The sequence below is a fragment of the Corvus hawaiiensis genome, chromosome 3 (genome assembly GCF_020740725.1).
Source record: "Corvus hawaiiensis isolate bCorHaw1 chromosome 3, bCorHaw1.pri.cur, whole genome shotgun sequence".
Classification (NCBI taxonomy): Eukaryota; Metazoa; Chordata; class Aves; order Passeriformes; family Corvidae; genus Corvus; species Corvus hawaiiensis.
The window spans coordinates 62,027,136-62,052,620 of NC_063215.1; the positions used below are offsets into that span (position 1 = coordinate 62,027,136).

General features: G+C 39.0%; 1 protein-coding gene across 1 annotated transcript in view; it reads right to left on the bottom strand.

Annotated features, from left to right (window-relative positions):
• Positions 1-3,453: 3,453 nt before the first annotated feature.
• NOX3 (NADPH oxidase 3) overlaps positions 3,454-25,485 on the bottom strand; it is a 39,513-nt gene continuing 17,481 nt past the window's right edge. Inside the window, exons 7-13 of the mRNA XM_048298636.1 lie at positions 25,177-25,306; positions 21,988-22,080; positions 20,705-20,958; positions 17,099-17,261; positions 9,778-9,924; positions 6,408-6,532; positions 3,454-4,206 (exon numbers count right to left, since the gene is read on the bottom strand). Of these exons, the coding sequence (XP_048154593.1) occupies positions 4,080-4,206; positions 6,408-6,532; positions 9,778-9,924; positions 17,099-17,261; positions 20,705-20,958; positions 21,988-22,080; positions 25,177-25,306 (1,039 nt within the window). The 3' untranslated portion in view covers positions 3,454-4,079. The remainder of the gene's footprint in view (positions 4,207-6,407; positions 6,533-9,777; positions 9,925-17,098; positions 17,262-20,704; positions 20,959-21,987; positions 22,081-25,176; positions 25,307-25,485) is intronic.

A 25,485-nucleotide genomic window follows, 5' to 3' on the forward strand; every position in this document is an offset into this window, starting at 1 on the left:
AATGTGGCTGCAGTTTTAATGAAATGGACACCCAATTTTATTCTGCAGAAATGAAGAGTTTATCAGATGATTAAGTGATGACACAGGAGGAGTCAGAGTTGCTGCTGCAGAATAGAGAACCTGACTGAGGTGAGAAAACGTCAGCTCAGCCAGGTTCCAGCAGTAGGAAGGTTTAGGACAGCCAGTCCTTAATGGGATGTCCTCCACCTTGTAAGTGGTCACCAAGGTGACTTCACGCCTGGTAAGTGTTTGCCTGAGAAGCGTCAGGAGACACTGTGAAATACTGCACCTTCTGGCCCATCACCTGCTATGCTGCTTTGACCCTCACAGGTTTGCATTCCTCATTACTTGGTTGACTGTGCATGTTTCATTAAAGCTTTTTGTATTTACAGAGCAAGCTCAGTGGAAGCACTTTTTCTTTTTCTTTTCTCTGTTCCTGAAGAAATTCAGGCAATTTTCCGTCAAGAAAAAAAAAAAAAAGCACTGAAATTGTTGACCAGTTGAGATTATAAATCTACCATGTCACTTAGTTTATCACTTTTCTGAGGGCAAGTAAGCTGCCTTTAAGGCAGTTCTTATAAAATCTCCTGCTAATCAGGAGTACTCAAACCTTTGAAAAATTTGTCACTTTTTTGAAGTTAATGGTATTTCTGCTAAGCCATTTGATTATACCTAAAAGCAGGAAAGAAGCAGAAGAGTCCTTGTAATGGTGTTGATATGGCACAAACATCCTATGATGGATTTTCTGTTAAGAGTGGCAGTTTCTCTTTAATATTTTAGTGTAAACTAAGGAAAGAATTTACTAAAATAATTTCTACTACATACAACTTAGGAGAAGGGGAAGAGGGAACATAGAAGCCCATGTATTTCAATTTACAATTCCTAGTGAATAAACTTAAATTATCATAACACAACTTCAATCATTATAATAGCACTCTTTTTATTGTAAGAGCCAAAGTAATTAATCTGTATATTTATGATCCTTGTCTATGATTAGTTTTCTGTCACAGGATGTGGTGAGTCTGTGCTGTTATGACTATATTTTATTTAATAATATTTTCCTACACAGTGCTGAACACTTCCTGCTGAAGCAGCTGAATGGACAAATCCATGAAGATATCTTTCATTTTCCCTGACAGTGAATGATGTTTCCATATATAAACATAATAATAGAGTCGTTACATATGCACTCACATTATCATAGCTGCTGTATGCTCAGTGTTATTCAAAACAAGGCAGGAAGCCAAATTTTCCTAGTTCCCATTTTGATTCAAATTGTATTTGTAATAAAGGGATTTTCATTCAACCTAAATGCAGTTTCATCCTCGTCCAACAAACCTCCCCACTTTTTTTTTATTATTATTGTTTTTCCTTTATTCTAGGTCACTCAGTCTTGATGCAAGTAAAATTCTCCTCTGGTGGTGATAACAGCAGTGCTACTCAATGAACTATAACAAGGGCTCTAAATGCGTCTCCTGTAGCATACCACAGTGATTTGCAAAAGTGGGAATAAATCAAAGCAGTGAAGAGATGCCATGTTGAGCTAGAAGCTAAATGTTACATCTTGTTGCATGAGGCTGGGGGGAGAACAGATCCTGTTTTTCTGGCAGCACAATATCTTTGTGCTTGTTACCTCCGATCCAACCCCATTAAGACAATCATTCAGAATCTGCAGGAAATTGTCACCTCTTTCTTTCATGCAATGGCAGCTGGTATTGGTGCCTACACATATTTCTCATTTCCTTCAAGATTTTCAACACACATAAAAAAAAAGAAGCTTAATTTATATTAGAAAATGTGTCAGCTTACCCTGAGGCTCAGCATGGGCACCAGGGGAAAAAATAAAAGATAAATGCCTCTAGGTGAACTGGCAGAGGCTCTAATTCTCTACTCACTTTACTGCTACACAGTATGCTCTGCATTAATCATTTCACATAGGCAGGCATTTAAAAAACCTTCAACTATTTTAAAACAAAGATGCATTGCCCTAAACTTAACAATAATACAACTGTATATTGTGGAACAATTTCAGTTCACACATACCATATCCCCTAGTAGAAGATGTATAAAATAATATTGGGGTCTTCTCTGTCATAATTTTTATTGTTCTGTTTCTTTTGTCTATACAGTTATGTCCCCTCTAGTGGGCATTCTTTGTCTGTGGGTAAGTGTACATATATAATGTTGTCATTTGTTGTCATTCAAGTGCTGACATACACTGGATGTTTCCTATCTCCCATTTTTATTATGTGGCTGGATAAATGCATTATATGATCCTAGTGAACTGTTACACCTCAGTCCAACTCAAATATGGGGTGTTTTTAACTTTCTGTGCTGGGACAGAGGGGAAGGTTTTTTCTCCCTGTTGTAGCTTATGGGAATGTTGCATGATGGGGAGGGAGTGGATGAGCAACAATCAAATGATGGTGGACTGGAGCAACAAATAAAGTGTGCAGGATGATGTGAACAGGAGAGATGTCACAACCAAAAAAACAGGGCAGAAGGGGGCCTATTCCGAGGGTATCCATGCAAACTAGCAAGTGCCTACAGAAAGGCAGGGTGGGGAAAGCTCTAACACCTCTTTTGGAAAACTCACATGACTGGATGCCTTTCTGAAGTGCATTTACCCTAATACACATGGCATGGAGAGGACACAGGAGGAATTCAATGTTTAGAAGTTTCCCATGCAGAGTGGTCCTAGAGAGAAGAGGGTTCCAGGGGAACTGGAGGATTTTCAGGAACCACTTTCTCCAGGATCAGAGATGATCCCTCTTGCTGTGGACTAAGCCAGTCAAAGGTGGTAGGAGGCCCATATGGTTGAACAAATCCATCATGACAGAACTGAAGCACAAAAGAAGGCATACAAGAGATGGAAGAAAGGACAAGTGATGCAGGAAATAGAGACAATGAGTGTGCAGGGATGGGGTCAGGAAAGCCAAAGCCCATTGGGAGTTAAATCTGGTGAGAGAAGTGAAGGGCAAGAAGAAGAGCTGCTATGCATGCATCATTAGCAAAAGGAAGGCTAGGAAAATGCTGCTTTGCTGCTGAGTGGGGGGGGAACCTGGCGCCCAAAGCCATGGAGAAAGGTAGAGGTACTCAATTCCTGTTTTGCCTCGGTCTTTACAGATAAGGCTGCATTCAGAGATCCCTGGCTTCTGAGGCAAGCTGGAAGATCTGAAACAATTCATACTTACCCTCAGTGAAGGAAGATCAGATTAGGGGTATTTTAAACAAGTCCATGGAAACTGATGGGATGCATCCACAAGTGCTGAGGGAACTTGAGGGATTCTTTATATTTGAATAGTCATGGTGATGAGAGAAGATTCCTGAGAAATGGAAGAATGCTAATGTTGCTCCTCTTTTCACAGAACCCGCTCTGAGCAAGAGGGTTTGAGTAAAAGCCAGAGGTGCCTTCCCACCTCAATCACTCTGTCAATGAAACTTTTTTCCTCGGTTTCAGTTGCATGTCTCAGGAGATGCATTTGCTGAGTGCAAAAATTTCTGGAGTTTCCTTAGTACATATTGGTCCATGGCATACACAGACACCATTCCCACGGAAATGACAGGTGTAAATGGTGCACAGTTTGGTAGGGCAAAACTAATTTGTTCCTTTGGAATTTGAAAGGGTGTATAGAAATAGTATTGCTATGGCACAAATGTAGTGTGGGTATGGATGTATGTGCAGTATGAGTGTAAAATCAGACACCAGGAAGGCAAATGGTTTCAATGGGCATGATTTAAACAGCAGGAATGTATTGCTTGCAGTCATACACAACAGCAAAGTACAGTTCTAAATGTCCATTTTACTCATGCCTTTTTCTTCAAAGGTTATGGTTTGTGGGTTTTTTCACACAGTGTAGAGGGATTCATAGCATCATTAAGTAAGCAATGAAAAGGCTAGGGAAGGGGTCCAATTCTTTAGTTGGCATAGGATGGCATGTTTCCACTGAAGTCAATTTGCTCTTTCAATTTGGAACTCTCAATATCTGGTCTGAATGCTGCAGAATGAGTAGAGGATGGGAGAAGGTGATAAAACATACACAATTTGGTAATACCTATATACAGTTAAGAAGTACAGCCTAGAAACTTTCTTTGTTATAGTGAAACTGAACTCCTCTTGGATCAACTGACGAGTATGAATTGCATGTCTTTTGCAGGATCTTAGAGAGAGCCTTGGGTCCACAGAAGAATACACCAATACTGTTGCTGTAATCACAATAACAACAAAAAACATGAGAGTAGCAGGGTAAATGGATACACTGTACCTTTTGGCTGCCTCCAGCTTTGCATCTTTTCAAATGGCTTTTTGAGAAATGCATTTGAAAAATCTTGTGTTACTGTATATTTTGTGTTACATACTGTATAATTTGTGTTGCTGCATTAGAGAATAATAATTTTAATACTTTCATGTTTATTATGTCTTATTACATTATTTATTAGGATTGCTATATTAGAGGTCACAGACTGTTTTAAATGGTACTCTTTGGTTTTGATCTTCATATCTTTCTCAATCAGAGAGGCAAACATACTGCTTGCACTGAAAATTTTAAGTGCTTTTTCTCCAGCTGAGTTAATTTTTTTCCTAAAAAATATACAAAATGCTCAGTTACTTCTGAGTTTTCTTCTCCTCCCCCCTCCCCACCACGTCTAACACTTTTCTGCCAAACAATTTTAAAATGGCTGATTTAATATTTGTAAATAGGTACTTCTTATAAAATAAGAACATGACAAATGAAACAAACAATTGTGTTCATATGCGCACAAGCATTACAGGGAGCTGGTAACCTGGTTGCCTGCTAGAAACTGCCTAAAGGGTTTGCCTCCAAGTACACTACACTTATTGTTTTAAAACATATATGCAAACACAGATGCACACGTGCTATGCTGCTGGGGAAAGCTCAGTCTGCATAAACGCAGAGGAAGTGACAAGTGATAGCATGAGTTTAAAATGTTTGCTCCTCTAAAGAAGCAAAGGGGCTGTGGATATGATTTTGATGCCCAAGCCATAGCCCCCAGCAGTCATGCCCATATTGCTCTGGTGCTCAGTTGCACCAGGTTTAACCTGCAGCGGTGTATTCCTGCTAATCTGCTAAAAGACACTGTTGCAGCCAAGGGGAACTCTGTCAACCTAGGTGCAGGGACCCAAAATTTAGTCAGTTCCTAAAACTGATTCATTACACAGTAGAAACTCTTCAGTTTGACTCTTGAATCTTCTATAACTCAGAGCAAGAAAAAATAGGGTATTCTTTTCTCATTAGGAATCCCTATCTCATGCAAGGTTTTCTTTAAAAGGTTGGACATTGACCATAAACATGGGCATCTAGGTTCAGGAAAAAAATGGAGATTTTTCTGTCAGTTTAGGACTGGCTTTCTACAGAACTACCTCAAGATCCAGTATAGAAAGCTAATGCCCATCTCCCCCTTAAGCAGCAGAAAAACATTTTTATCTCATCTGTACTTAACAAAAGTAACTAACAAAAAGTAGTGTTTCAAATATAACTTTAAAAGCTGTTTATATAGTAGAATCCCTATGAAAGGTCTTTCAAAAGTCATATTTTCTATTTCTTGGCCTTTTTATGCTTTCAATCTTTCATATTTCCTGATTGTATTTATTTTGACCTCCATCAAGTGAATTCTCTGTTACTGTTATTTTTGCAATTTTATGGTATTCTTGTAGCTTACTGTATTCTCTTTGATCTCCTCCCTTTCAGCTTTTTCTTGGGTCTTTTTCATCTTTTAAAAAAAGTTTTCTCCTTTTTCTTTTTGTATCTCTGTCTCCCAAGTGCAAGCCTTTATTTTGCATTAACAGGTAAATGTTTGGAAATCACAAAGTCACAAAGATTCTGGAATTTTCTACTGCTGAACACAAAATATTTCAAATTCTTGCTTCAAAGGCTTTCAGGAACAAAGAAGCTTTTCTCAGACCACTAGCAAATCCACCAAGTTCAAATGAACTGTCTTTGCCAACAGAGATGAACTAATAACAGAACAGCATAGTCTTGCAAGAGCAGCCAAATATGTTAGGGGAACAAACATATCCTTGACATCATAAGAAAAAAATCACAGTTTATCTCTTTAATAACCATCTTCAAGGGAAATTAATGCTACTTTGTCCTTTGTGCAGAACAGTAATTGGATTGTGTGTTTCAATTATATCTGGACAAAGGCCAGGATATTGAAATACTTCTAAATATTAGATTTTCTTGTCCAAAAATTAGATTTTATTGGCATTCTCTTTCCGAGATTTCTTCATTAAAAGCTTCATTAAGCATAAATCTTCTTTCCACACAGCAAAAAAGAAGAAATTATTTTAAAAGGGTCATTTAGAAGGGTTTTCTCTCCCCTCCTCCCACTGTTTATGCTGAGAGAAGAGTTACCTAACAAGGTTAGAAACCAGCCTGCCTTACCTAGGATGGTTTTCAGCTAGTTGCTTGAACTCATTGTCCCAGTTTGGCCTTCCGTAACAGGTTTTCTGTCTCAAACCAGTAATTACATCCATCTTGTCATCACAGTGTAGAGCTATGTGAGTAGCCTAAAGGCAAATTTACAAGATAATTTTAGAATCAACAACATGTATTCCAAGTAAGAGGCAAAAGCAATAATGCTGCTTTGCTGGGAAAGGTGGAATGAAGGAAAGGAAACCATGCAATTATCAAATGGGAGAAGAGGGAGAAGGAGAGGGAGAGGGAGAGGGAGAGGGAGAGGGAGAGGGAGAGGGAGAGGGAGAGGGAGAGGGAGAGGGGTATTCGAGAGTTCACAATATTACTGGAATTGTAAAAAGCACTTCCAAAAGTGCCTAAGACCCAAGTCCAGGCATTCCAGTGCTGATGGAAAAGACAGTGGATATACCAGCTCAGCAGGGGTAAAAACAGGGGTCCAGCAGAGAACCACCCAGATGATGAGGGGTCTGGAGCATCTCTCTTATGAGGAGAGACTATGGGAGCTAGGCCTGTTTAGTCTAGGGAAGAGAAGACTGAGAGGGGATCTCATTAATGCATGTAAATATCTCAAAGGCACCTGTCAGGAGGATGGTGCCAGACTATTTTTGGTGGTGTCCAGTGGCAGGATGAGGAGCAATGGCCATAAACTAAAACTCGAGAGTTTCATCTCAATAAGAGAAAGAACTTCCTTATGCTGAGGGTGGCAGAGCACTGGAAGAGGCTGCCCAGGGAAGTTGTGGAGTCCTCTCTGGAGATATCCAAAACCCTCCTGGACAAGTCCCTGTGTAACCTGCTCTAGGTGAGCCTGCCTTGGCAGGGGGGTTGGGCTGGAGGATCTCACGAGGTCTCTTCCATCCCTAAATATTCTGTGATTCTGTGTAAAACCCTCAATGTTTTGACTTTTCTCCTCAGGTGGAGGCACGTGCAAAGAGTGGATCACCTCAGATGATCCACTTCAAGTGAGCTGCATCACTCCCAGGTGCCAGGACAGAAATCCTGATTTTCATGGGCATTTACTGTCCTTCAGCTCCTGTATTACACCCATTACTATGCTGAGTACTTCCCAGGTGCATTTAAAAACAAAAACCACTGTCACTCCTAATTGTACTGCCATTAGGTAGGAGTAATATGCTTGTTTCCACTACAGACTATCATCATTGCTGTCACTACCAAGAAATTACTGGAGGAAAGTAAGTTTAAAGATGGGCTTTGCATTTAGTCCAGGCCCTAGCATGAACTAAGCATCGTTATCTTCTTTTGCAGAAGCGGTGGCTGGAATTTAGATCCATTTCCTGGGAATACTGTTTATTTCTTCTTCTAATGAGTTTTCCGTGTTCCTTACCAAAACAATTATTCTCGTCAAGCAAAGTTGTCACAAGATGTCATGTTTCTAAAAGCTTCTTCTTGTTAGTTTGAGCCACTGTCATGAAGGACTTGAAATAGTGTAAGAAAGAACTTAAAGTGTTTGGTGAGTGTGGGAGGTAAAAAACAGCAGATTTTTTGAATTGTTTGCAGCAAAACTGTCCCATTGAGAAGATGGGCTGTTCCCATTAAGTGGAAGTTTCCCAGAATTTTTGGTATTAGCTTTTGCAATTGCTCACAGTGTTAAAACTGCCTAAGAGACTCAGGGGTATTGCAGGGAGCAGCAGGCTGAAACACGAGTGCCCGTCCAAGCAGAGGCAGACCATGTGCCTTATCTGCTTGACCATCTGTTGCCAACATGGAGTCTGAAAAGAGCTCAAAGCATTGAACAAACGTATCTGAGGAGGAGACACGTGTCAGTAAAGGAGGATGTGCTAGACGGTGAAAAATGCCCATCCTCCTCGGGTTCAGCTTCACTTGACTACTGGTCATCTGTATGGTGAGACAGGGAGAGAATGCAGAGAATGTTTTGATTTTTGCTAGGGGAGAAGTAAAATATCACTCAAATATTACTGGTGCTGAAGCTCAAATTTTGAGGAGTGAACAGGAATTTACTAAGAATAAGTAAGTCCTGTAAGATGAGGGAGCTTTGTGGGTATCTGAAGAAGGTGAGGCTGTTACTGAGCACAGTGCCCAGGTCAGAGTAGGAGGAAAAGCCACTGAAGACCATTCCTCCGACAGGCGTGGAGATAGATGATAGGGTTGAAGAGAAGAAGAAGGCCTTTCAAAAAAGTGCAGGGCACACGAGTGAAGAGAGACAGATGCCCCAGCAAGAACAGTTGTCACCCTACCTGACTTCTGGCCTGATGTTTGCCCAAGAGCGAAGTGAGGTGATAGTTGAGAGATGAGGGCAACTTTGTGTTTTGTTAGGACAACTTTGTGTTTGTCCCCAATAGCTTCTTTAACAGCAGGTTTTAGGTAATACCCTGTGATATTGCTAATGCAGAGCAGTAGTTTCTGTAACTGCGGTATACTTCACAATGGGAGTAGATTTTTCTGAATACAGCTTTATGCACATACCTTATTACTTGTCAGAAGCTCTAAGGAAAGAAGAAAGAAACAATAGGGTTTTTGTATCAGCAGACGCAGAAAAGGAAAAGCTCTATGAAATCTGTATTTTTTTCATCTCTACTAGACAGTCATTCAACAGAGACAGCAGGAAATAAAAAAGTAGAGCAAAGACTTTCCTGTGAGCGTTTTTCTGGCAGGTGCCTAACTTAATCACTGCATGGTGTGAGTGATCCATTAAAAAGGAAAGAGAGAGAGAGAGAAAATCAACACATTTGTGTTTAGGTAAAGACTAAAGAAGTTGAATAATATTGACCCAGTCTAAGAATTAAGTGCCTGAGGTGGTATGATCCAATGAAATTATGAGATGGCAAATTTATAGTCAATCAGAGAAAATGTCTTTTCAAACAACATGAATTAGACCGTGAAGTTGTTTGCCAAAATGTTCCAAGTGCAGCAGTTTTCAAAAATGCACTGGATATATATATATGGATGTGCACAACAGAAATTACAGTAAATAATAGGAGTAAACGAAACCTACACTTTTTAGACAACCCTCCATGTTTCAGTACAAAAATGCCAGAATCTAATGAAAGACTGTTCCTAAGACGTAGAGAAAATGTCCCTTGACGAGCTCCTGAAAGCTCTATGCACTTTTCTGTGAGACACCAGGTAACCATCTTCGCCCAAGGCAAGATGTAGGAGTGGAAGAATCACTGGCTTGATTTCTCCATTCCTGTTTTCCTAAATGTGAGAAGCAAACAGACATCTTAGTGTCTTCATATTTACAGTTCTTTGTCTCTCTCCTTCATCCATCATTTATTTATTCAGCTGTTCCTGTTCCATATGTTACCATACTGGAAAAGCAAGGTACATTAACTCAGACTTGTAACAGTTTCATTATTACCTGACTTTCATCCCAGCCAGTAAGAAATATATGATAGCTTAGAAAATCATTTTTCCATTTTTCAGCCATTTTTGTTTCCAAATGGAACAGAAGATCAGCAAACCACTCAAATGCTGATGGGTCTCGACAAATCCAGTAAAAATAAACCTGTCAAATAAAGTAAAGAGATTTAACAAGAAGCAAACTTTCAATGAAACTTCTGAATTACTGGCTCAACTCATTAACCATATAGTGTTTGACTCTTCTCCACTCTAAATTTATTGTAAACATCATTACATGTAATTTTGATGATTTAAAAATTTGATTTTCATCCTAAACAATGAGTGAATATATTAATGTGCTAGTGAAAATAGGCAATGGACGAGCTTCCCATATACCCCTGCCAGTGCATCTCAGCTTTGATTTGTAATACCTAGCCCTTCATTTCTTGCAAATAACTTGATGATTATTTGAAAATTTGGATTTATTTAATTTCAGTTTCATTCAGCATTGACACAAAGAATTCCTTGTTCCTCAAGACTTAGCCATAGGTTAACTGTTGATGTTGCCAAAACATAGTTTTGTTCTTCAAGTCATATACCCTGTATAAAACAGGTGAGACAATGTCCCTATTCCCGTTTTTAAAAAATATATTTCATGTTTAAATTGGAGCATCTGGTTCCTAGAGAAACCTGAATCTATAATTCTTTTCTAGTTCCTAGACAAACCTGAAACTGAATTTACAGTCGCCAAAGGGGTAAAATGGACCGCTATCTCTTGATCAGTTTTCTATTGTTTGAAACGCTCCTCTCTATCAAAAATTGATACAGTTTCTCTCATCCAGATTTCATTAGTTTCATTTTTCATCTTTTTTTGTTTGTTGTCTATTGGGTTGGAGAGCCTGTTATCAAAGTTTTTTCTGCAGGTAGAAATTAGAGGCTGGGATCAAGCCATCCTATAATTGTGTCTATGGCAAACCAAACATTCCTGGGATCTGTCACTGAGAGGCATCCTTTAATCATTCCTATGGCTTATTTTTCCTACTCTACTGAAGTAAATCAAAACTATAGCAGAGTTTTGGCGTTTTTTTAAAGAAAGAAGCTAATTTATTAATATCTTGGCGTAAGGTAATGCTTGCATAGGAAAAAAATCTTTCAAAGAAGATGGTTAATCATTGTCCATATGATGATAAGTTTCTATTTCAAGAATCCTTCCTCTGGCATCTTCAGCTGGAACAGTGAGAGTCCACAAGAACCTTTTTCTGTGCAGTTTTTATAGCCAGCTGTCAAGGGATTATTGTGACCACTCCTGCATGTGCATGATCTATTGTGATCTGTTGTCTTAACTGCATATAAAACATCTTGTAACTAATTAGCTATTTCTAGAAGGCTGTCCTGTATGACCATTTCTGCAGGAATGGTTTCTGATGACCATTTGCAAATGTCTGGTCTGTGTACAAGTTAGTAAATTTTGCAACAGGAACTGCCTCAGGACTGATGAGATTCCCTTGTCCAGGTCTTATCGATGCACTGAGACTCAGGCCCTCCTAGGCCTATCAGGAATTACCTTAAGGAGTCTTCATCACAGTCATGATTTCCCAATTGGAAATCTCCTCTAGCAGTGCTGTGCTGTGTAGAAGACTGGGACCAGTCCATCCCCTGGTTTCAGCTCAGTGCCTTGTATGAAGCCTATCCAGATGTAGAGATGACTCCACTGTGAGTTCCTGTACTACCCAGAGGATGAATGTCTGAAATTCCCAGCCTGTCTGCCCAGGCACTACCCTGATGGCAGTCTGCAGTGCAATTACAAGACAAATCTCATTGCAATTCTTATTACTTGAATTCTGTAGCTCTTGCCACACACTCCACCATTATTTTTGACCAGATGGTGCCAAACCTTGAATGGGCCTCTGCAGGCTGTGTATTTTCATAATTTATCCAAAGATGTAATTCACAAACATGGAGGAAGTCTAAAAATACACAATTTCAGATGTAAAAGGAACAGCATGAAAGACAATGTTTAAGCTTATAAAAACTGGATAATTGGAACTTATTTTATTGTAACTGTGATTTTTATTTTGTTGCAAAATCCCTTAGCTTCCTCCAGCTGATCTCCTTTTCTGCTCACCAGCCCCTCTGTCTTTTATTGTACTGCAATCTCAAAGGTGACCTGGAAGGTATGTCCCCAAAGCAATCATTGTGGTAACTCTAATGTTTTGGAAATTGTAGCCCTTTTCCACAGGATCAATGAGGTAAAAATGCGTATTGGACACTTCTGAAGTGAAAAACCAAAGAAAGAAACCAGAAACCTATAAAGAGATTTCCCGAAGATTTAATATACTAGGTTGTCAGACTTCTGGTAAGGTGGTGGGAGAAAAACGTGGTAATACCATGCTTCAGTGGAGATTTGGTAAAAGACACTAACAGTAATTTGAGATGCTTCCTAGATCTGAGTGTACTATAAGGGACCATCTGTGGTTTATGTAAGAAATATAAATGATGTATGATCCCAGAAACAGAGATAAGGCATTCAGGGTTAAGTAGGGTATCTTTACAGCCCAGGAATAAGACTGTCTGTAGAACTTTAGTACTAACCATCTTGGCTGTTTGCTTTTTCCCCTTCTGTTTCAATACTTTGCCTTAAATATGAACTCATTGCTTTATGGAGGGGGGTTGCTGCTGATTTACACTGGCATAGGTTATCAGGAAAAAGCAAGCCCACTGACTTTATAGAATTTCATATTTGTGGCCAACAGGAGCATTATTTTAAATTACCAAAACTAGGTAAGATTTATAGCCTTAACCTTTATGTAGCTTTTTTGTCTCTGAGTCCTAAAGTCCCCACTTGTTCTATATCCTCAGCACCTCGAAAATCAGCCCACTGAGTGCTGTCAGTCTGTATCACACCATAGCTGTTGATTTATAGTGTGAAATTTCTTCCCCCAGACTCTACTTGATCATCTTATTTCTCAAGTTTTTTCAGCAGTTCATTTTGTGGAAATGTATATTTAGTACATGTGTGTGGAGAGGAGATATGTATTTCTAAACAAATAAAGAATTGTTCATGGGGTAGCAACTGGGAGCATGTGGGCAGGACTGGGGGATAAGCACATTCAGAGAAGGAGGAAGAAAAAGCTAGCCAGTGAGCTGAGACAATATGGTCTTCAACTTGGGGAACTGGTTTCCAGAACATCAGACTATGGATCTTGAAGGAGTGCTTTTAGCTGTTTGCAGGCCTGGCTGTTGCCAGTCCAACCAGCTGGGTCAAGCCACCTCTGGCACAGCCCTCTCAGGAAAGGATGCAGCTTTCTGAAGCTGCAGACATTCCTTAAGCTCATCCCACGGCACCCATTGAGTTGCCTCTTATTTTCGTGTTACAGGTGGCGAGCATTTGGTGATGAAGAAAGACTGTCATTATACGAAGTATTCTTCTTGGCTGTGATTATAATCTTAGAAAGAAAAGAGATAGTGAAGAAGGATGGCCTACGGGTAAAAGGAATTAGTTTCCCTTTTATCAAAGAGGACTTCTAGTCTAATATGTTAAAATAAACGGTGTTTACAAAGAAGTCTTCCTTTCTTTACACTGACTGTCCATAGCATAGCACAACATATTACACGTACAATTAAAATACAATAAATGAACCAAAAAAATTAATCCTTATTAAAACAGTAGAATAAAGTAGCACCAGTGCATTTCTATAATCAAAAATTATTCTGAATCCGTTTTTTTTCTTATAAGCTTCATACTATTAACTGACTGCAATTCTTTAGGACCCTTAAAAATCTGGTTTAGATTTATGTTTCATTTGTCTCCACCCACCCTACTGCCATCAATTGCATTCATCAGTTTGATGGCTTGCCCAAGCAAACTATCTTAAATTTTCCAAGTGCTCTTTTTGCAAATTGAGTTAGATGCAGTATTGCTATTAATCAGATCTGTGATGCAGGGGGTTGAGTAGTCGTTTATTTCTGTAATGCTCTGCTCCCTTGCAATTCATGGATATTTATCCTTCAGTTTCCCGCATCCTGAATTTTGTACAACGGACAAGAGCAAGAGCTGTGTTACCTCTTTCCTGTAAGGTGAAAGAACGTTCTTGGTAAATCAGCTTCCATCATGAGGGAAGTCATTAATAATTATTTGTTGATAAGCATCCGTCTGTTTCTCCCTGCTCCCTGAAGGCAGAGTTGGACCTGTAGCTCTGGGCAAAGCCAGCTTTTCACTAAAGGGGTGTCCAAGGAGGACATCTCTCATCCCTGACTCTTGCTGCTCCATCGTAGACATGAAAATCCCTGCAAAAACCTCTTAAACCTGTAGCTGGGCACCTCGCTGCAAGCATCCAGTCCTTCCTGCTCTTGAGTGTACTACATTACCTGTGGGCTGCAGCATACAAAAAAAAATCAGAGGTCTTCCCCAGTGTAATTAATTCAGGGAGCCACTCCAGGTAAGGCACAGCAGTGCCTGCAGCCTGGGGCATGTGGGGGTTTGGCAGCCTACAGGAGGCACTGACTTCAAGTTAGGGTGGCAGCAAACAGCCTTTCCTATAAATGCATGACAAGGTTCAAATCCATATTCCTAAATATGAAGCAAAAAGCTTTAACTGTTCTCAGATAAGATCAGAAAGATGGTTACATTTGACAGAAGAAAGAGTCTAGATTTTTGGGTCTTCAAGACAAGATTTTTGTGCAGAAGGCTATGGACTGGGGCAGGGATTTACCTCAGGCAGGGAAGTTGGTCTCAAAACAAATGGAAGAGGCTGATTTTGTTTTCTTCTCAGTATGTAGCTGAACTTAGTGCCACAACATGTTATGGTTGTCTAATGTCTACATGGATTCAGAAAACAATTAGACTACTTCATGGAAGTAAAAGCTACAAAGGGATATTAAAGACAGAGGTACAGCTCTCATATCAAGGTGTTACTGAGCTACGAGTTGCTCAATGGTGAGAAAGTGTCCCCTAAAAACCAATCACCATATGATTTTTCTGGTCTGTATACTTTTCTCTAGGTGTTCATAAAGAGCCACTGTTGGAGACAGGATACTGGGCTAGATGGATATTTGGTGGTACTCAGTAGGACCTTTCTTATGTCTTTTGTAGGGAAGAGAAAATGTTTTCTAGCACTAGAATCTGATGGATCAGTACAATTTTATCAATTTCAGTAGCAATTGATCTGAAAAATGAGACCACTAATGTGAAGGGAAAAAAACCCCAACATATTATGCATAACTAAAGCCAGTAGAAACTTTCCAGCCATGACTAGCAGTACATGCAAAAAAATGATGGGGAAATGAGGGCTCTAAGGCTATTTAATTGTGAAGAATCAATTAGATAAATGTGTAGTCCTTTTGATTTGTTGGGTTTTTTAAATTATACAGCTGCAGACATTATGGAAACTATGAGTATTTATATCTCAACCATATGTGGGCAACACTAAGAAATATTCGTTCAATAAGCGTAATGATAGCTGTACTCAAATCAAAATGAAGTTGTTAAAAAAAAGAAAAACCTCTTATTTATTTCCTTAATAGACATTTCTATGGTACTCATCATGGCAGAAAGAGAGTGCTGAATACTTTGAGGAAGATTAAATTATTTGTAATTATACCACAAGTGGAAGCTTTTAACCAATGGAAAAAAAAATGTGGAGCTACCCTGAGATTAATCACTCTCACTGAGATGACTGCTAAATTTTTTTAAGTAATGCTATGAACTTCCCCATGACCTTTTATCCACACTTTCAAAATATTTTACAAGCACTGATGAAATTTAGCCTCATAACACCTATGAAAAATAAACATTGCTATTCCCACTGCACCAATAAGGAAGCCAAGATATAAGAAAAAGGCAATCCTGATAATTTTGTATTTCACAGGAATTTACAAAAAGTGAACACTCTAGCAGAAAACCATGACAGAATGCATGATGCATTTATTTTTTCAGGCACACTTACCCGAGATTCTCCCTAAGCTATGAATGAACACCCTCAGGTATACTGTTGATGCATAGTTAAATTCTGTTCTTTTCGCCTTAAGATAGCAGCAATGACAATAATAACAACACTTCTACTTGTATACATGTAGAATATACATAATATACATATATAAAGTTTATATGCATATGCATAGCTCTCCTTCCAGTGGAAAAGATCATCCTGGTACAATCGTAGTGTTTGCAAATACACTTCTTTTCACATATAGCATGTATTTCTATTTCCCTCCCTCCTCAGTGCTTTTTCTGCCTCAAAGATCCCCCCTGGCGATTTGAACCTGTCCTCAACTCCTCAGTTACTAAAATCCCAGATGCTTTTTCAGTGGCAGCTTGTCATTAAGATGCCAGTTCTAACACTCTTTCATTTAAAAAGATCAGCCCCTTGGTCCTGCAATCAGCTCCATATGTATTGACCCTTTCAGAGATCTGTCCACTCCAATGCAATTTCAATGTTTGTCCTTAAATGCAAAATGTTGAACACTTCCTGATTCAGCTTTTACAGTGGAAAATGGGCTAAAAGAAGCTGTAATGTCCACAAGCTACCACTTGCCATGATGGATATGGAAGAGAACGTTTAATGCTGATTTTTTTCTATGTTACCTTCTTGCCCTCACCCCACTTCACCTACTGTCTCTTCTTCACCTAGCCTCCCCCAGTGCTGCCTCACATGCCATCAGCAGAAGGTATATAACAGGTTAGAAAATCAAGAGTATGTTAATTTAATGGGTGCCATCTTTGCCTTATAGACCCAAATATATTTTTTCAACAAAATAATTAAAGTGGTTTGATGGAGTAATATGCATCTTGATATATGCATCTCATCTGGAGCTTAAATGCCTTTTTTATTCCTTCTATGCTGGTCAATATCCTGACTTTGCAATGTGAGAAAAGCAGAAAATGGTTGCTGAATGCAGCATTCTGGACCAGGACACACTGCCAAAGGATCCTCATGAAACTTGCAGCTAGGCAAAGAGCAAGTGCTGCCCTTCACTTCTGATTGAGATGACATTGCAGGATTTATTTTTGGTAAGAAAGAGGGTAAGTTTCTCTTGTAGCTCTCTAATTATCTGTCTAGCTATGAAAGACATTCCACAGTTATCTCCAGTTGCTATTGAAAATCTGATTCTTCAACTTTTACTAAAAACACTGCAGCTAGAGCTACCTTCTTTCCTGGGGAATCACAGTGAATTCAGGAGACTTCACCCCACAACAGTTCCTAAGGCAACTGAAAAGGGAGTGGCTGCTTCTCAGAGTTAAAGCACTCAAGTGAGCCTCTAGCTCTGAATTGCCTCTCTCCCCTGGCTAAGTAGGCTCACTTGTGGAACTTTTTAATGAAGCAATAAACTTTCCCACCTACCTTCTGCAGTGCCAGTACTGTGTTAGGGTTGCAGCATTTGTACCAAATGGATTTTAAAACAGAGGCAAATGGCGTGACTCCAATTCCTGCTGCAATGCACACACTGACTTGGTAACGGAAGATGTCTGTGGTTGCAGATCCATATGGTCCATCCACAGCCAGTCTACAGCAACAAGACATTTAGTCAAGAGTCAACAACGCACAAAGTGACAGAAAGGTTAACATTTGTTGGGCTGTGCATTTTCAAAACTGAATTGCTGTTAAAATAAAAGAGAGGAGACATGTCTAAGATGGCACATAAATTGTCTGTACAAATACATTTAATTTTCAGTGGTTGCCGTTTAATAGCAAAGCAACTGTCTTTTCTGAAGTGAGAGAACAAGAGCACCCGTGTGGGTTTGGGGCCTGGCCATCTATTTAAGCATGCAATTGCAATTTTCTGGCTTTCTGAAATGTGATTAGTCATATAATTGCATGTCCAAATTTAGCTGTGGAATTTGCATACTTAATTATGAATTACTGAAAAGCATCCTGTTTTAGAGCTTTATTTGTTATATTGTACATATCAAAATGAAGAGGAACAGATTATATTAATCATTTTTAAAAGTTCTGTATTTGAGTTAAAGTAATAAAAGGGAAGGCAAGAAAAAGGTCATCATATGCAAGGGTACTACTATTTTCTCAGCTCTTTCTGAAAAAGCAGTATTTCAGGAATACATTTTTGGCATAATACTGTACTTAGTATCTGATGTAAAGACAAAACATGTAAGGACAAATGCTTGTGTATGTTACTACCTCCTGTAATCAATGTTGCTGATGCCAAGAAATTACTTTTGGTCAAAATTAGAGATGAAAAAGGTAACTGAATAATCAGATTCATTCCTTTAGCAACATGAAGTGTAAATGCACACAGTAGTTTGGAGTGCTCTTTCCAGCCTGTCTTTATACAACATACATGCTCTGGAAGATGGTTTCACTAACACCCAGTCCTTAGAAAGAAAAAAAGTTTTTTCTTCCTTTTAGATTTTCTGTTGTTTTTTGTTCTTTATTGCATGAACCATCCTTAAAATTTTTTCTCAAATACTATAAACAAATAGGCACACATAATTAAAATGAAGTGTTTTAATAGGAAGAGAAAGGGGGATCCCCAAGCGATGCTACACACAAATATAGGGACGCAATATATCTCAAACCTTATTGTTAGTTTTTTAAAAGCCCCAGCAAACATTTTCCCTTTTATTTCAATATTCAGAATACTCTGCAAGTGCGGTAGCAAACAAAACAGCTACTCTGGCATAACTTCTGGAAATCTGACCTTAGACATAAAGAATTTTTTTTTTTTTTTAATGTGTGCAATTATTTAGATTATTGCCCAGCCCAGTATTTTTTGAGCACTCAAAACTTCCTGTAAAATATGGTTAATTTATGGTATATATGTATAGTGCCTAAGAGCAGCTTTCAGATAAACTTTCTATGTAGTTCAATGTGAGGCTGGAAGCAATTCTCGTTGTCAGTAGATTGAGAAAAAATTGATCTGGAAGAAATTTCAAGGATTCTCTAGTCTGTTGCTGTGCTATAAGACAGGTTCAATTATTTCTGAATCATTCCTTGGAGAGATTTGTCTTGTCAGTCTGCTCCTAAATCCTCAGGTGACAGAGATCCCATCACTGGTTTGAATGCCTTCTTCAGCCATAGCTATACAGCTTAGCCAAATACAAAGCCTCAGACAAACAGCGAGGAGAAAGAGGAGGAGGAGAAACTGAGCTATGCAACTCATTTATTTGATCTAGACAGAGTGGAGGAAGGTAAAGACAGGAAACAAAGTGACAAAAAATATTACATTTGCATTTGCCAAAGAGAAGTAGAAAATAGGACTATGGACTTTCTAGCTGTAGTTTGGATTGTCCATATTCATCGTATCCATGTCCACAATTTCATTAGAAAAGAAATTATACTTATGGGGAAGGCAGGAGAAATATTTAGTTTTGAAAAAGTATCATTAACAGATTCTATGATTATTTTTTGAGTTTAAACATTTGCTGATCACCATGATGATTGTGTAGTACTCCTGACTGTAAGAGAAGTTAGATTTTGGGGCAATGTATTAAAACAGCAATTAAGTCAGCCAAAATCCTTAAGTGACATAATATAGAACTTGATTATCTTCACAGAAATAGTGTATTCTATGGTTTTAGCTCCCAAACTGGTCAGAAATCACAACTGCCTTTGCTACCTATAGATATGCATGAGCATTTTATTGTAATCTTCTTTTATTAATTAAAAAACACGTTTTGTTCTTAACCCTACCTTATTACTTGGTTGCTACATCTGCTCAGTTTCTGCTAAATGTTATTTTTTAATATAGTCACCAATTTGGTGTATATCTTTAGATATTGAAACTGTGAAAAAGATCTGGTTTTTGCTTTATTGCTAGTTTAACTATTGAAATATTGGTTTTAGTACATAGCAAGAAAGCAACTGAATGATGTCATTAGGCACCCCAACAAGATTAAAAAGAAGAGTGTTTATATATGAAAGTATTGTTAATTTCAGCCCTGCATTATGGCAAGCAACATTTGATAACGTTTTTCTCTTTCTCATTTTTTACACTTGCTGTCAATCACTTTGAACAATTTTTGCTCCAGTTCTGCTGAAATGCCATACATCTCATTCCAGTTGCCTTTAACAAAGGCTCTGATTTCATTTCTAATTCTTATTAACTGATACAATGCAAGGACTGGACCAGATTTTCTTCTCTACACCCACCCTCTAGCAAACTTCTGCAGCTCACGGGGTCTATAAACTTTCCAGGGGGAAATCAGTCCCTCTAGTCCCAGGCCCTACACACTCCACCAGAATTTAAATGATCCTGTGCTGGGCTCTTCGTTGCTGAAAATCTCCCCTATTCCTGCAAGCAATGCAGGAGCAGAGCTACATGGTTTGAATCCATTATGTATAGAGCCATGTCCTTAGCTGGAGTAAGTTGGGATGGCTCAGAGGATGCCTGCTAACTTGGAGCAAGAGACCATCAACTTTTTGCTTGTGTTAAGATGATGCAGATACAGGATTTGAACACAAATAATGTTTATAAAGTGGAGCAGAGTTCGGCAAATGGAGACAGCATGGAAGGAGACTGTCAGAAAGAAGTAAGTTTTAGGCAGAAGTTTCAGGGACCACAGATTATCTAAGTAACTGAAAGGGAAAAGCTGGAATTTTGGATGGTAAGTGATGGGCACCATCAGAGCATGAGTGTAAGCATAGAGGCACAAATCTAGCAGATATTTTCCAGCGTCATTTATTAAACAATCATAATTCAAAATAGAGATCTTTAGGTGTACATATAGGTATTAGAGATCTAGATGGTAGTCCATTGACATGGACTTTAAATCTTGGATTAGTCATCACATCCTCTTGGTAGCTGCTGGCCCCAGTTCATGGCTATTTGTTTGTGGTGTTTTTTAGCATAATGCTGTATTTATGAATCCTGAACGATAATCTAATTATGTATCATAAAAAACACATGCAAAATTAATTAAAGTTAAAATATTAACATTTATTTTAAAATGTAGAAGTAACATTTTAAAATATATAGTCTCTTGTTCAAACCTTGGTAACATCCACAATTCCTTGAAAGCTTTTTCCTCTGCTCCAAAGGCCTTGAAAAGGGCTGCAGTCCAATCCCCAACAACTCGTATGTGGACACTAAAGTATTCCTCCTCGGGAGCTGAGGTGAGGGTGAAAGGGTGCCACTCCAGCTGTGAGACAGATGGACACTGTAGAAAGATATACTGACCAGCTCCCATTTTAAAGCCATGTTTCTTCATGTGAAGCTCAAGGACTCCAGAGGAATGTGTCACCACCTGAACAATGACAAAGGGACAAATTTTATTTTCATTCAGAAGGGTAAATGTTTGTTTTCATTAGGTCACAGATACCCTAACCTGCACGTTGCAGTGTTGTTGCCCAATAGCTTGAGAGTATGTGCAGTATGTATTGTGGGACAGCTTGACTTCTGAGTGCAAGAGGCAGAGGAAAGGCTGTAACAATTCAACAATTTGTCAATTTTCTTGGTGTAACCTGTGCAAAAGTATTTCTTAATTGATTAGAATAATTCATTAATTCCTAGTTTTACTCTCATGTAACACTGCTAAGTCTGTGGGATTATGAAGAAAAAAGCACAGTGAGCTCAATCCTAACGCACTTTTATAAAGAGGTAATCTCAGTTAAGCAGCAGTTTTGTATGTCACACATAGTATACTGGGATTCTCAGATCACAGCCACTCCATGAAATCAGCAGCAAGAATTATTCAACATCCTGTTCCCCTCACACAAGATACACCTGTTTCTGATCGCTGGCTTGATACATGTGGACTCAGCTGCTTCAATAGTGACATCCTCAATCTATTCTGATGTGACTTAAATAGTCCCTTGACACACAGCTGGGAGAAGTTGTTACAGTGGTATTAGCGAAGCTTCAACTATATATGCTAACTTATAATGTAACTCCTTCATCTCCTGGAAGCCTCCAGATTTTAAAGTAAAAACCGTGTTCTTCTACTGAAGTCAAGGTAGTCTCTGGCATTAACTGCAGTGGAACATGGTTTTAGTTCATTAAAAAGAGAGACCACAAGCAGGTGTTTGTGTCATGGTAAAGTCTGGTACTTCATTAATCAAGTTTGGTCCCATATGGAATATTCTTATGGATTTGCTATTGGAATAAATGCAAAACCTAAAATCAATACTTGGCTGAAAGCATGCTTATGATTGAAAAGTTGCTGAAGCTAGGGGTGAAAAATGAGGTCCTAACATAGAGAAGTTACCTATAAATGATAAAAAAGTTATTGACATAATGGGTTTTATAATGTAGATGTGCAAGCTATGTTCCATACCTTAGTAATGATGACTTCCTGTTGAAATCTCCAAAACCTAACAGTTCTTTCACAGATGTACAATACCATAGGACTTAAAACCCACTTCCAAGCCTGTAGAAAATTGCATAATTAAAAGCAGCATTTATTTGAATGTCTATAAAAATACTTTGCTTTTCTGGCTTAAATCAGCAGGTAAAATGATTTGATTTTCTGTGATTTTTGGTTCATCTTTCTCAAGAGAGTATTTGTGTTGCTGCTGTAGCAGTTCTGGCTTTCTTGTGGAATAGACATATGGGACTCCCTCACAAATACACTCCAATAGCAGTGCTAATATCTATCTGTACTCTGGCCAAGAGGAGTCCTTTACAATCTTTTCCTATTGAAAGGCAAATGATTAATGTATTTAGGTGTTGTTACATATAGATGTCATTGGACCTGAAGCTGTATAGATGTGTACAGTTATACAGTATTACCCATAGCCTTACAACCTTTTTTTCCTCCAAAGTCTAAAGTATTTTGGAGTGGTCATGAGAAAACATTAAGCCCCAAATATTCAATTAGAGAAATGGGATTCATTTCCACTTAATCCATTAGTCAACTCTTTATCAATAAATGCTTTTTTTTGATCTGGGATACTAAGTTGGTCATACTTTAAGTACTGCAGTTGATTGCTGTGCTTGTACTTGCTAATTGTATGTACTGATCCCTGTAACAATCAGAGATACTTGGATATTCAAGTATACGAGCTGATCATCTCACTGAGTTGCACTGATAGCTAAGATAATTAAATGTAGTTGAATCTTCATGATTTAAAAAGAATCCTTCCTTTTTTTTTTTCCTGGAAGAGATACTGTTTTATTTCCACTTTTGTTAATGACGCAGCTCATTCTAGCAAACTGAATATGCCACGATCATGTGGCTTTTAAAATCGTCAAAGAGTAACTTTACTTGCTGAAACATTGACTTTGCTCCACAAGCTGGGTAACAGGGGTTATAAAGTGTCTTTTATGAGAAGCAAGCCATAAAATTATGTGGCTTCCTTAGAAAGTGCTAAGAGGGTGGAGTGGCGATTTCCCAAGGTTAAGTCTTGAAAATTAAATTAAAAAAAAAAAAGAAGCATGATTTAATAATGGGAAGAAACCAGCATAAGCCAGAAGATTCTCAGCTAAAGCAGAAACTCAACACATCCGTTGTCCCCAAATACTACAGGTGTCTCTGCACAGTGGGTAATCTCATGTCTTGAATACATTTGCATATATCAAGCCACAGTAATGATGAGATCTGTTTTTCCTCCCTTCCATTTGTGCTACCTGTAAACAAAAGCATGTGACAGGAATGATAAGGTTGCAGGCTACCGTGTGCGAGAGCTCAGCTGGAATTTTAAATGTGCCATCACTCCAGTGCAATGGAGCATTCAATCCAAAATATCTCTTGGCTGGGTTGGGACAACGGGGCATCCACCAGGAGAGATGGGCTCCTAAGCAACTCCTGGCTGGCTAATCAGGGCATCAGTATTCTTGCCCAAGTAGAGTTTCCTCCTGTAATGAGAATGAACTGAGGTGGGGCGGTGGTGGCTCAGGCGAGGCTGTGAGGATAAAAGTCCGGGTGCCCCGGGTGCAAGAGGAGTGCTCCATCGTCCTCAGCGGGAGCCAGACTGGGCTGCTTCCTACCTGCTGAAATATGGAGCAGGGGAGCAGGTGTGACGTGACTGAGAGAGGGCCTCTGTCGTGGTAGCCTGCCCCAGGAGCAGTGGCCAGCGTGGTGTGCCCTCTGGTGTCACTTCACTCTGTCCCAGCAGCGGTGTCCCTTCCCTGCTCAGTCCCACCCGCGCCAGCCCCTGCCGCTGCTGCACAAACCTCGCCGTGGCCTTTTAGCCTCTGAGTGAGTCTGTGCTATTTATCTGCGCTGTCTAGCAGGTATCACACCATAGCACGTTACACATCCAGCAAGGTTCTGTTCATATCGATGATCTATATGCCATGTGGTATTATCACAATCCATTTAAAGTAATGTGACTGTGCAAGTATGGCCCTGGGTAGGCAGGAAAGTGTGACAAAATAGGTTTAACACAGAGAAGTGGAAGTTCTTTCCAGTTAGTTTTATGATAATGAATGTCAAGACATGCTGTTGGAAGCAAGCTTGTGTCTGTATTCATGGTGTGTAGCCATGTATTGATTTTTATGGTGACATTGTAGCTGAAATTTTTAGAGAGGCATTCATTTTCTCATTAATATGCTGGTTGGATAGTGGCTAACAATAGTTTAGTTTAAGAAAAATCTATGTCAGCCATTAAAAGAGCTACCAGACACTGAATGCTAATTTTTCTCCTTTACTTTAGGATTTCCTTTGGTATGTTTTTTTCTTTTTGGAAGAAACAACAGACACTTGCATATGAGCAACCTAAATCTTGAGCTGAAAATGTTAAATGATTTTGTTTGTATGCAAGACATCTGACATACTGTACAAGTCTGCTACTTAATTACCCCCTGTGGATTTGCAATCTTGTTCTAGCAAAATCACCCTTCCATGGGACGTTTTTCCTGCCTTGTGCCTTTCCCTTTCATAATTCATTGTTTCAAATTCTCTCCTTTTTACATAACTTAAGACATCAAGGCTGGACAGCATGAAGCATGTGCCCCAAAGCAAGGACATGATTTTCTCTCCACCTTATTCTCCCTTGGTATTTAAACTACCATACTAAAGTACTATTAGTTAAAATAATAATATTAATTTGCATCCCTAGCTTTACAGTTCTATTGTATTTTCTGTATCTCTACCCTCATAAGGTTTTCACTTGGATGCTGTCTTTGTGCAATGAGCACATCAAGGATATTGGTGATACTGAATTATTCAAAATAAATGCATACAATAGATCGGATAGAGCACAATTTTGATACTCATACCCTTCAAAGGGAGCGTTAGTCTTCACTAACTAAAGGATCTTCCAGAAATAAAAATTGCTGTTAATGACATCAAAATTGTACACAATACTCTTCACCTGCATGTGTCTATCCTGATTACAGAGGAGGTTGAGATCACTATTTTAATGCACAGGGAGAGGTCATGGAAGAGGAATGGGAAACTACTCTCTAAATATGAGACTAAGTGCCAGTCACTAGCATACGCTCCAGCCCCTTGCTCCCTAAGACATTTGGCCTCCCAAGAAAGGACAGTAAGTTAAAAACACAAGACAAACATCACTCTTACCACAGGTTTGTTGCCAGAAAACTGTGGCAGAGGGCACTGAGTGGCATTCTCCCATTCCCAGTAGTGATCTTTGCAGTAAGTGACATTGTGAAGCAGCAGACTCTGAGGCGTCTGACCTCGGACAAGCTGACTTAAAACAAAAATGTTCATCAGTGATATGCTTCTTTCCAAGGTTTCTGTGTCTCTCTACCTTTTGCACTAATAATCAAATGCCACTTCTGAGATAAATGAAAGTTTGAGAACTGGCCACTTCAAACCTGTTCTGATCTCCTGTTCAGATTACCCTTCCTTTAGTTTTGCAGTGATTTT